Below are 13,237 nucleotides of genomic sequence, written 5' to 3'. Positions count from 1 at the left end.
CTTTACCGGTTGCTCATTGGCAGAGGAGAGGGAAAGAAAGAACGAACAAGTACCTACTAAAAAGGGGTGTGAGGGACGCGTCTGGTCCGCGTGCCTGCCTTCCTTTGCGCGTTGATAGGTACTTAGGTACCTGCGTCATATAGGGACGTGCTGAACAAAGGGGTAATGCTGTTACTGTGAACCTTAGTAAGATGACGTCTTATCTTTGTAGTAAGGTTTCCGACTTCCTCACTGATAATTCTGCAGATGAAGCTATCACCAGTCCTATATCTAAATAAGTAAAGCTTGTCAAATACAGGCGAGGTTAATGGATGCCTTTTGGTGGAGAGAATACTCTCATATATTATTAGGAAACCAACCTTACATCGGAGTGAGGAAAAGGGGTCATCTTGAAACAACTAGATACACGTATAAAGCCAACCTCATGTTTGCGTACATCTAGCTAGAAAATCTTATTAAAAGAATATAGTGAAGGGATTTGCTACATGGTAAATGCGAGTCTCATAGCCTCTCCCTTGGCAGAATATGAAGTGGCAATTTAAACCACCAGAAGACCAGAATTTGATACATAAAAGGGGCCTACAAATATTTACTTAGGAGGTAGGTTCAATATTGACTGTCAGGATGAGTAAGAAGAGTCTGGTTATTATTGAGCTAACTATCCAATGTGGTTAAAACTTTCTCCTTCTTTCCCATTTTCCTCCTTTCTTCCAAGAAGCACAATTTTAATACTACAAAAACTGTCATATCAGGAGCCCCTGGAAGCCGCAACGACATCATAAAACCAAGCCCCGAATATATCTCTATAGACAATAATTGCTATGAGGTGATTGGCTGAGCATGCTCTTGGCATTCAAGTGATCCTATACTACTTCCCAGGGTATCATCTCCAGTTGCTTCCTATCCAATTCTACCCAAGGAAGTATGGGTCATTAAGAGAGGTGGAATGGAACCTCAATCACCAAGTTCAATAGAGAAGGAAGAAATCAGACTCCTTCGACTCATACGTACTCAGCAACAACTCGATGAGGTTACGGATCATAATAGAGCCATTGGTGCCCTATGATTTCACTACCTATACACAATCTCCAGGGCATCAATGCCTATGTTACATTGCCGTGAATGGGCATTATGGGTACATAGTTAGCAGGCTGGGAAGTTCAATATAGCTCTCAACTATAGAAGTACTCAACTTTGGCACGCGGTAATAACCACATAGACATATAAGATACTTCTCTAATGCGAATAGTATACAACTCAATACCTCGCCCGATTCTAGGGGTCCACCTATCCACAATATCCCAAGCAGACGTACTCCAAGGCGTCCATGTAAACACCCAGCATCCGTTAAGAAGAAAGGGGTAACCGTATAACTTATACCAAGCCGCCCCGTACAGCGACTAACCAACCTACCTACCTAACCACCAGACCGCAGCTACGTCATCGCACAACTTCTAGAACGGAGAGCATGAACACCCTACGTAGGGTCCCCTGAAAACCGGTATCCTATGAAATCTACAAGATCGCCACTTCTTACATCACCGAAGGGCACGTGCGGCGACATGTGCCCCCCGGCGAAGCCAGCCAACGGCGCGAGACGTCCACGTATATACTGACATAAGGCAAGCCACGCACCTGTGGCCTATACATAGTATACGCTGATCGCGCCGCCGATGCGACGAATGGGGATGTTTTGCGCAGGCCCGCGCTTCTACAGAATCAGGGTCCTAGTCCCGGGGGGGCTATATGCAAGGGATAATTGTGGCTAATGCTCTTCTCTCCGGACGCCAATTGCCTGTACGTACGTAAGCATCCGACTAATATACCGGGAGATGTTCGTTCGACCGTCCTTCTTCTAAACCTTCCGCGCCCGCTCTCCGTTTTGCATGACAAACTTGTTTGCTCGCCAGAGGGTCTCTTATGAAATCATTGTGTACCCCGAGGACGATATTCGCGAGGTAGAAACTCGGTAGGTAGGTACGTACGTCACGCGCTCCCGCAATCGCGATATCTACGACCTCGACGTCATCGCTAAGTACTCTTCGTGCTTTTAAAAAAATTCGCCCCCCTCCCAATCTACCTAATCGTTAACCCAATCGCGATCGCAACGTTTCTTCCTCATGTCCATGTGACGAAAGCACGGAGCATAACGAAAAAAAGACGCATCTCAATCGAATGAGAAAGGTAAGCAATCAAAAATTGACCCGGTAGTCACCGGACGACTAGAAGACCCGCCCGATCCCATCCCCGAGGATTCTTGAGCTCTCGGGGATTCCGGGGTTTGTGTTGGGTGCGCCCGCCCCTGCCGTCGCCGCCTAGGGGAGGAAAAGAAGAAAAGAGAAAAAGAGCTCAGAATGCGAGGAGGCGGCCTATTTATATTATGCGTGTTTGGTCAATTTACTCCCCGCTCTTTCCTCGAGGACAGTAACGTGAGCAAATTGATGACATCCATGAGGTGCTTTTGAGTTTGGGGATATGCTCATGTGTCTCGATCAAGGTTTACGTATGCTAGGAAGGGTCGTCATACGAGAGCATTTAGGAAAGAGCTATGAGAACATGAGAAGGTTTCTTTACGTAAATGTTTTTTTTTCTTCACTTTCAACGCAACTGCACCGGCAAACAATTCCGTTAAATCTCGGCTGGCGATGCCATCCATACCTACCTCTCACCTTCCTCGCCCACCTCAGCACTAAATCGAAAAAGGGGGGAAGGAGTAGATTTGCGGTGAGAACTAGGATTCCCTAAAGGGGAATAAATCTATCGACACGAAAATCCTTTATGATCACGGCCAACGCCATCAACCCCCCATGATTCTAAAATTTGATAGTAGCTGAAATAGCATCGCTTCATAAAGCCTCAATGACACGTTTCGTCGAATCTGCTGTACCTCTACACTATCCCCTTTTCGCAACAAAGCTAAGACAAACACTAAACATACATACAAGCCCCTATCCGTATTTTCCTACTTCGTAGTAAGCAAATCAACCTCGATGTGCAATTCCGAAGCCGAGTACCCGCAGTCAAGCGAATAGGTCGTCGTGAGATCCAGATGTGCACATTATCTCAGGTGTAGCATCATCGGACAAAAACATCTCATAAGTCTATGCTCAGAGGAAACCAATAGCAAGAGTCACATTACTCGGACCCCAAGAATGATAAAATTCGATAGCTGATAACAGCGAATATGCTTTATATTTCGTCCATGCGTTGCGTGCGTTACTTAATATGCGTAGTCTCGTTTGAGCGCAGCAAAATAGATTGTAATTCCTGCCCACCCACCAGCCGCGAAATGCTCCTGCCCTCCTTTGACTATGTAACGCCTCGTAAATGAACGAACGGACGAGAGGAACAAAAACTGTACTTTCAATGTCTCTCCCCCGTACAATTAGAAAAAAAAGGAATCCACTCCCAACCAGCCTGTTATCTGGTTTCTCGCTCCGTATGCAATGTTCTGTGTATATGTATATATATAGTTGAGATAGGGAAGAAGAAAAAAAGACCATCAAAAAGCTGACCGCAAATACAAGCGAAATCCAAATGACGATAAACATCTCTCGTAAAACTCGTGGAGCCTGGAAGGCGGCGCAGACGGCAAGTATTCTCGCTAATGGGGGCCGAAATAAGCAGACGTGACGAATTAGCTGCTGTCGTGATTGGTTGGCCGAGTTTCGGTGTGGACGATAAAACATTTGCGTCATGAACTCGTGTTCGAGTAACCTCGAGCCTCAAGGTGTTAGTTGTGCTGCCGTTGAGGGAACCCATTCATCGGATATATGTAGGTAGCTTGGCTTGTAAGCCCAGCTGAACCACAAAAGCCCGCGCTAACTCCCCAGATCATTTCTCAATCTTGGAAAATTAAGAATCCCGTCTGGCTCACCCACAGCTCTCTTCTTCTCTAAGCTCGTTGGAAAGACATCAAATCGTTACTGTATTTCATGAAGTTTCTTTATAGGCACGAAATCAAAACCCCCAAGCCCTCACAACGCCAAATTCAGACGAAGAAAAAAAAGCGAAAAAAGCAGGAGCCTTAAAGGACATGGTCAAGATCATGGCATATTGTGATACGCCAATCGCCTTCCATCAGACCAACGATAGGTGATTTGCTATTGGCAAATCTCAGCAGAGGCCAGCGTATTGCTTTTCGAGAAACCAGGAATAGCTATGTGAATACCTCCTCTCGGACTGAGTGCTGCAGTTTGCTGAACTGAATCTCGGCGGGGTTGAACTGCTGTGCATACTTCACGCCCGCAGGGAAGTACCCCGGCTCATCCTCCAAGTCGTCATGCTCATAGTAGGCCGCTCGAGGATCCGCTCGACGCGCAGAGCTATTGGGCATCGGATAAGACGTCTTCTTAGAAATCCTAGGCGAGTCCTCCGAGTAGAAGGCTTCTTGAACCGGAATAGCTTTCCTACTTGCGCTGACAGTGTACCGAGTAGTTTGAACAGGTACGTCCTCCGGAATATCCTCTGGAGATTGTGTTCGTCGAGTACGGCGGTGTCGACGTTCTCGATCCCGATCATCCTCCGATGATTCATCCGTATACATGCGAGTAGGGCGCGAGCGACTGCGTTCTCGACCAAGGTCGGAATCCGGCATCCAAGTGGACGCGCGTTCTATGCCAGGGGGTTGGGGACGAGAGTAGGCCTCCGTGCTAGAGCGGCTAAGAGGTGGCATTCGATGCGATTCAGACTGTCCTGATATGGGAATAGAGTGAGACTTGGTGAAAGAAGGCACGATTCGAGCACCGGATGCAGGCGAGTCCACGATGATGGCTTCCTTAGATGGACTCGATTTCTTGTGCGATTTCTCTTTCGAAGGCCGGGAAGTGTCATGAGACATGCGGCGAGGTCTCCCTGATGATCTCTTCACGTCTTCGTCTAACGGCGCATCTCGAGAATTAGCCGCAGGAGGGGGTGCGAAAGGTGCAGCAGCCGCGGGTGGCGGTGTTGGCACAGCAATCGGGGCTACGTGTCGGACGCCGGCGAACCCGTCGGCATGGTATGTCTGTGCTCGACTGAGCGCCGGAGGTTTAGCACCTGATCTACTCAGGTACCGAATCGCGTTATCCAGATTTGCCGAGTTCTTTCTCTCGCGGTCTGTTGTCGGTGTCGGTGCTGGCGGCGCCGCTGCTGGAGTTTCCTCATACTTTTTGCTGCTGCTCGACTTCTTCTTCTCTGGCTTGGACGACGCGGATGTGAAAACGGCCTCCTCATCTTCTCCTGGAAACGGTTCCGTGTAAGGAGGTTGTTTGTGACGGCGGTGCTTGTCGTCTGACTCTTTGCGACGGTCTTTGTCAGCCTTCTTCTTGTCTTCTTTTCGGTCCTCTTTGCGTCGGTCCTTTTCTTTCTTAGCTGCTTCCTTCTCCCTTTCTCTCTCCCTCTCCTTCATCGCTTCGCGCTCTCTTAGCCGCTCTTCCCTTTCCCTTTCTCTTGCTCTCTCCTGTTGCCGCGCCCATTCCTTATCGTCTTCACGCCTTCGACGGTCGTCATCTTTCCTAGTTCTCTCTGTTCTTTCTCTGTCATACTCATAGCTCGCGGTTTTTCTCGCAGAGCGAGGCTTCTCATCAAAACCTCTCCCATAGAGATTTTCATCCCAGGATCGCGAAGGAGGGGTATGGCCGTAGACATTGTGGGGAGACGTGCCAAAGGTGCTAGGCCGCGGCTCGGCGTGGTGGACATCATAATACTTGGTTTCGTGACGTTTCGAATTACGAGGTGATGAGGTAGTAGTCGAGGCCATGCCTCTAACCTCTTTTCTCAACTCTTCCAGCCTAACTTTTTCATCATACCTAGCTCTCTCGGCTTCGTTACTCAGCAACTCATAAGCTTGTTGAACTTGCTGAAACTCCCGCTGCTTGTCCTCCTTCAACTGAGGGTCCTGGATTTTGTCGGGGTGGCATTTCAAGACCAACTTCCGATGGGCGGATCGAATCTCTGCTAGTTGAGCGTCCTTGGATACACCAAGAGCCTTGTAGGGGTCGGGAGGTAGCGACGACATGATGTTTGACTGTTGATGCTGTTGAGGTAAGAGTTTGGAGAAGGAAGCTTTTGCAACCGTTCTAAGAAGATAAATCGTAGGTTTGTTGTTTGGAGGCAGTCGCTAGGACGACCAGAAAAGACGGTGACGAGTGAAAGTGGGGAACTATTGCATGGGGACGAGACTGCGGTGAAGCAGATCGGATGCCGATTTGGTTTACGCGCGATGGATAGAGACAGATTTGGTCAAGGTAGGTTATGTATGCGATAGTAACAAAAACAGTGATGGTAATAGTAATAATAATAATAAATAATACAGGTTTGGGCCGCTTGTATCGCAAGGGACCTAAATAGGAAGAGAATGGAAAAGATGGAAGTCAGATTCAATTAAGAACTGACTTGACCTCGAGAAACAAGCTCGGGCGTGTTGAAGACCAGACCATCGGTTAACAGTCGGAAAATGGTCGATCGAATGAAAGATGGCGTGTATATCTTGTCGAGTGGCTTGATGAGGTCACGGAATATGGGGGGTGAATTTGTAAGAAGAAGGAGGGTAAAATGGGGGAAGGATAATGATGATATTGATAGATGGGTTGGGGGTGGGTTAAGAGAAAACGAGGGAAGGGACAGAGTGTGTAAGAGAGAGAGGATGCAGAAGAGTCCGAGGCTAAAAGAGTGAGTGACGAGAGCGGTTTTGAGGCTTGACGGGCTTCGACTCTTTTTAGAATAGAGACGGGTAGATCACGGCCTACGAGGTAGACTAACACACTATCAGACTACCAGATTGGCTACTCAAAATACCAGAATACCACCCTCTAACCAGCTGGTTACTGGTAGATGGGACAGATGGTACAGAGATGGGACAATGGTAGAGTTGGGGTGAAGTGGGATTTGGAGGGTGGTGATTTGATTTGAGAGAAAAATCGGGCGATGGCGGATTTTGGGATTTGGTTTAATCTGGATTGGATCGTCTACTACTCTGTCGTTTTCTCCTTCTCCCTTGTCAAGATTTCTGACGAAGCGGGCGGAAGGTTCCTCTCTTTAGCGTCGAATTCCTTGGCCGGGGGGGCGCACTTGGGGGGTACCTGTCGCTAATCGTTGCTAGCGTCGCCAATGTTGCTAATGTTGCTAATGACTGCTAAGGTACCAGGTAGGTATAGCCCGTTACAAGCTGGGTGGGGCACTGCTTCTTTAGCGTGCGGTGCCGTACCGTTACGACGACCTCAAGTGCGTAGTGCAAAGTGCTGCTCCTTCTGAATCTGAAAATATCCAATGGCACAGGTGTACCTAAGTACTCTAGGTGTTCTGGCAGGTACTCTGACAGGTCTGATATTAAGGTACTAAAACGGGGACAGGCCAGCTATCCCTCTGTGTGCTCTCGATGCAACTGCCCTGCACTCTGCACCGCACCTGCGCACTTTGCAAACCGCTACTGCGCTGTAACCTGTGGGTACAGTACAAGGTGGCGGGGCCAGAGAATACTTTTCTCGACGTGGCGAAATAGTACCTTGCCGAGGTACTCGCGATGGAACGAATAAGTACCGAGGAGGTACTGTACTATTATAATCGAGACAAGAACTGAGAGAAAAGGAGACCGAACGGAAGGGCGGAATAGCGGCAGAAAGACTATAAACGGTTTCCGATTCAATCAGCAGGTCCAACGTCGTATCGTGCCTCTTGTCTCTCCTCCTGTGTTCGTCAATTGTCTCTGTCTTCCTCTCTCGTTCTCGCCGAGTGTCTCGTGGATTCCAAAACCAGGGGAGAGCACCAGGAACCGGATTACACTACGTCGGGGTTGTCCAGCAAGTGAAGACTCAACGTTGGTAAGCTGGCTCGGATTATGCGAGTCGGACGGGAATCTTAGGTAATACCGATCCTCTCGAGCGTAATGTGTAATCCTTATGTGATTGTGCTATACGGTAATCCGTACAGTAATAGAAAGCGAGGTAAAGTAATATCGGATACTCTTGCGCGGGATGTCCAGCGTCCGACCAAGACAAATAGAATTTAAGACCATAGGCCGAGTTAGCCAGTTACGTGGTTAAGCGAACGGTCTCGGCCAAGCTGGTGGGGGTTAAGATTCGCAATGAAGGGGTGTATAATAAGTCGATGTGGACTAATAGTTTGGAAAAGCCGGATGGAATGGAGAAAAAAAGAATTGAAGATGATGAATGGGAGCAATGTGATCGATGTGATCAATATGGATAACTTCGCAAGTATAAAAAGGGTAAAAAAATTTATTCGGTGCAACTGTGACCAGCCAATGCGACAGATGAAGAACGATCGATGATGTATAAGTTGAGATGCCTTCCCAAAAATCGAAAAATCGCGCTTCCGGAGAGGACAGAAGTGACGACAATGAATATGCTAGGCATTCGGCAGCTGGGTACCACAAAACCCCGGATCTCGAAGCTGAGGTGGCCTGTTTGCCAATTCTTCAAGAAAGGAACATATGTATGTGTGGTAGAAGAGAAAGCTGGTTCGTAGACAGAGTCGCAAACTGCAAACGCGATCGCTAGCTTGGCTTTTCGTGAACCAATAGCTCTGGGCTAGAACTTCGTGTAAGTCAGAGTCAAAAGAAGTTGGGGTTACTAAAGGAGGTGGCAATGAAGACAACGATGGCAGATCTAGCAAAAACGGATCAGAGACCCGATGCGTACCTATCAGGTAGGTAGGCAGGCAGGGAGTTGGTTCTCAAGGCACGGGGCTCATTTCAGAGTATAAGTTGATATATTGTGATATATTGGGTGCTGACTTTTGGCTCCTCTCCCAGTACCTATACCGAAATGTCGGTCGGAGGATTATTATTCAGAACAATGGAGAAGGCTGCGGGATGGAAAGTGAGGAGAAGTGTATAACTCTACATGGTATGTCTATCTACCTAGTATGGATGATGCATGTATCAAGACCTATGGATGGATGGATGCAAGCCCGTATGGAGTCTTGGTATCACCCAGTTTCAAGACCAAACCAGCGGTGAAGGTCGATATACCCGTCTCCTGCAAGAGCTCCGGTACTTACCAACTCCTCATGGGCTGATGCAAGATGCGATGATACTTCGACCAGAAATTCAAGACGTAGAGAAATTAATAATTGAAGAGCCAGCGGGCAGTGAAAAGGAGATGGTGTATCGTGCTCGGGCTTTCAGAGTGACAACCAAAGTAAACACCAATAGTTATCGCGAAGGCGTATTGCGATGGACGCCTGAAGCTGATCCATTCGCATATCAAGGGGCATAGCCGCCCCCGGTGACTCTTTCTTTATTCTCCGCGTGGAGACTGTTGTCTATAGGATCAATTAGAAACTCGCCATTCGACTGAGGCGATTTCGGATGAATTCGTTATTTACTTCGTTCATTGATATAGGTAAGTCGTTGTCATGACACCCTCCAGGGGGATCCCGCGACTCCGCGGTCCCACCGTGAACCAGACTGTGCTATATAGGTGTTAGTATCTATCTATCCACATGTGTTACCTTGCCTTCTCGCACCGTATTCCTGGCCTGGCCTTATACCCCTTCCGCTTCCTTCACCGGTCTCAGTCCGACTGGCGAATAAAACCATCCGGGTATAGGTAGTATAGGCATTTGACAAGACCGTTAGTTTGACTTGTTACGTATCATTCCTGTCTGCATAGGCGCGACCGCATCGTGGATTGCGCCACGACATCAAACTTCTCTCATCTGATCTATGTCTATATCATATTTCGGTCTGTCACATCGTCGCTGTCCAAGATACACGATCCGAGGCATCGTCAGCGATCCCAGAATTCCAAGGCATTGAAGCAGTAGCAACTTGGCCGTTCTCGTATGGCCGTGACGGATACGATACCTTTCCCCTTTCGTCCTCATCCTGCAGCCAGGTGATACCTAGACAAGCACGTTTGGCTTCTGCGCAGTATGGATTCCCGAACCTGGAAGCATTCATTGGCAACTCGCGCTTATTGGATTAATCCGAGCTATCTTTGCCCAAGTCGAAACTGGTGATAGGCACAGCAGACCCAATGGACCCCGCGGCCCTCGACCAGTCAGTTTAGTCCACAAGCTCCATTGTTAGTGTTCTCCCTGGTTGCATCGACCACTGCAAAGTTGCTTGTCACACTCGCATCTATGTGTAGAAGAAAGAGGTTAACTGCTTATGTGGTCCCTTCCGACGAAATCGGGAACCAATCGAGCTCTAAACATAAAAGCAGGTACGTCTGAGTTGCCGCATGGGCCTGATAGAGAGGATGGTGTGCGGCGACATGGTGAGGAGACGTGATCACGATCTATAGGTGCTTACGGCTTGCAGCACTCTCCTGGCCGAGCCTGCATGGATAAGGTTGCACGAGGCCTCACCATCTGGCCACGAATTGCCCAGAGATGGTGTGGTGAGATGAAGTGGTCCAGAGGCCAGGCGGGGGGAGGATTGGTCTAAAATGGTGGGTTAAGGTCAAGGGAGCTAATAGGGGACCTCATTGGAAGTCGAATTTAGACCAATGGCTCGTCAGTTAGTGGATGTAAATCGGTGCTATGGAACAAAGAACAAGCCCACGCAGCCCACGCTTCGGCCAGAGCCTTAGACAGGTGGACTAGGTGGGGCAAGTGGATCGAAGCTAACGAGAACATAAACTAGATCAAGCTATCGATAGAAGTCTTGTATCGTATTAGTCCAGATATTCGTGGGTCAGTGGACTCATTTTCGTTCTTATGCGCTCTCCTCGGGGTTTGGGAAGGACGTATCTGGCTAGCTCGCCTACCGAATTCTACTCGACTGGTTCATAGGGCACTCCACCCCGAACCTGTCGAGCCAGTCTCGGCGGTCAACGTGTGTGAGCTCAGGGATGGTCGATCATGCAGCTCTCAGCGAATCGATGTGCTCAAATGTGAGACCGGCTTAACCTTCCACGGATCTTCTGGATTCCTTACTTAATCCAAGAAGATCCCCTCCACGATATTCGAATTTAAAAGGCTCTGAGAGCCTCAACAGAGAAAGGAGGGTTGATACTCTGGTTCATCGGTGTGAAAAGCTTTGCTTATGAAATTTCGTTTATCTCTCTTTCTCAGCTACCAGGCTGCTAGTAAATCTCTCCGATTTGTCTCATATCGGGATGATGTGCGTTATTATCCTTGCGCGTCTCCACGATCTTCCTTCTCGTCTACGTATGAGGCGGGGGCGGGGTTACTAGTAATGATGAGTTCATGGTCAGATCGTCAAGCCATATCTGCACGAATGAGCGATAGATAAAGCCGTCATCCTTCTTCTCTAAGAGGAAAGTGACCGACTTGCAGCACGAGATCGCCTTCGAAAGCTTTAAAAGCTGATGAAGCATCGAGGAATTCCCCCTTTCCCCTTTTGCCCCTCGCAGCCCTCGACAAAGTTGTCGTCATCTACGGCACCGCCCGCTTCCTTCTCTGGTTGATCCCGGGAAATCTCTTGGAGCTAACATGAGACCGGCGGATTAACTAGACCAGCTTTTCGGGAGGTGTGCCTGACGATTTCCCGTCCACGCTGTAACATAATGCAGGTTGGTTATCACTTTAATCGGCACATGGTCGGTGAGGGGATAAGCATGCGCGCTCCTCACGATATTCACGGGCAGAACGGGAAGTTCTGTTGCTAGGTGAGGCTTCGTTAGTATTCTAGCCCCCGACCTTAGGTATGCAGCTGCGTCTCCTTGTTCGCTCCTCCATCCCATCTCCTGCATATATCAGCTCTACAATTGGTAGATGAGTAGGCATGTTTCCATCTATCCCGGCTAGGATTTGCGGTCGTGTCTCCTTGCAGCTAGGTATTTAGACGTCTCAACTTAGTCCAATCACTCGCATGGGAGGACCCGCAAGTCAAGGAGAAGGAAACGGTGCAGGTGATAGCTATTTTCTCATTCATCTATTCTATTCGTGCTATGCATGTACGTACATACGCTAGATAGCCAAATAGTATCCTCTACTGCGTGCCTATATTCAGAGGTATTGGACAGCTGCAGATGCCCGCCCCCTTACCCCCCCCCCCCCACTTCTTGCATCGTGATAGGTAGGAATTAATCATGCAGGAAAACACAGAATTATCATTGGCTGTTAACATCACACAACGAAGCGCTCTACCCTACCGAAAAGGTCCCTTTAGAGGACACTGCCAATCTAGTCACCTATACTTGCTGAATATGAAGCCTGAGGAAATATATCTCGATGAACGCTACATCTTGAATGTCTAGAATCATGTAGCTAGTCTACAGTTTTGGCCATGTGGCTTCACAGTTCTTTGTAGAGCGACCTATGGACACGGCCTTCCCCGCGTTTGAGCGCGTCGCTCTCGTATCAGGGCCTCGTCAACCCTTGCCGTATCAGGGTCTTCATATCCACGTAACTATACTGCATATAACTTACATCCGTGGCCTAGGAGCCCGCTACTGCATCACAAGCAATATGTATGTATGTAGTCTTGATGCTGTGGCTACTCCGTATTTACTTGACAAGTTAGGACTATACGTAAGGAATAAGGGAGTGGATTCGCATTCGCAGCCAGGTATCCAGTCAGTGATTGGCCATCCGTTCTCCTGCAGATCAAATGTGACCCTGATCTACCGAGTGCCATTGGAAGCAGAGCCTACCTGCATACCGGCTATCGGACGTGAGATAGAAACTGCGGAATTTCTACGATCTTCTCCCTGCCTTACCTGTCTAGCTACTTAGCTACTTACCCGAGTCACTGTACCGAATGTCATATGCTATAAGAGGTAGTTATTGCCAGCGAATACCGATTGGCGCGCTCTCTGTTGCTAGTTCGATGGATGTACTTCATTGGATGGAATGACCTTCCGCCGCCCCGTAGGACTTTACTCTTACCCTACATTTGTTTTGTATGTTTGCCGGGTGTCTAGTCTGTGATATTCCGAGCGACGGACGATCTTGAACGAAGAACCGTCTGATCTCAGCTTCAGCTCATCGTTCAGCTACAGTCAAAATGGTAACTCCTAACAATGCCTTCTTTTCTCTTGGGTAAATTAGGACAAATGAACACAGGCAATATTACAGACCCATAGACAAATATTGCATGGCAAATACCCATAGAACGATGTATGCTAGCTGGACCCAGCCTCGGCTTCTATCGGCGCGTAGTTTCGTAAGGCCTCAGGCTGACAGCCCACCCATGTCTGGGGGCCACGAGGTTGTAAACACCAACAAACGTAGATCCGAGACACATTGACTACCGACGTAGTGGCGTCTCTTTTTTCTCCGGCGCATGACATAGGAGAACTAAGACAAATTGCAACTTTGGAATGAG

The 13,237-nt window shown here is 48.5% G+C and overlaps 1 protein-coding gene across 1 annotated transcript; it reads right to left on the bottom strand.

Moving 5' to 3' along the window:
* Positions 1-3,928: 3,928 nt before the first annotated feature.
* F4807DRAFT_328534 (DnaJ-domain-containing protein) lies at positions 3,929-6,452 on the bottom strand. The gene has a single exon (XM_047995235.1). It carries the CDS (start codon positions 5,996-5,998, stop codon positions 4,160-4,162), a length of 1,839 nt encoding a protein of 612 aa, XP_047849147.1. The 5' UTR covers positions 5,999-6,452; the 3' UTR covers positions 3,929-4,159.
* Between the last annotated feature and the right edge of the window lie 6,785 nt (positions 6,453-13,237).

Source organism: Annulohypoxylon truncatum (genome assembly GCF_022578515.1).
Source record: "Annulohypoxylon truncatum strain CBS 140777 unplaced genomic scaffold F4807scaffold_54, whole genome shotgun sequence".
Taxonomy (NCBI): domain Eukaryota; kingdom Fungi; phylum Ascomycota; class Sordariomycetes; order Xylariales; family Hypoxylaceae; genus Annulohypoxylon; species Annulohypoxylon truncatum.
This window is presented reverse-complemented; position numbering and strand designations above follow the sequence as displayed.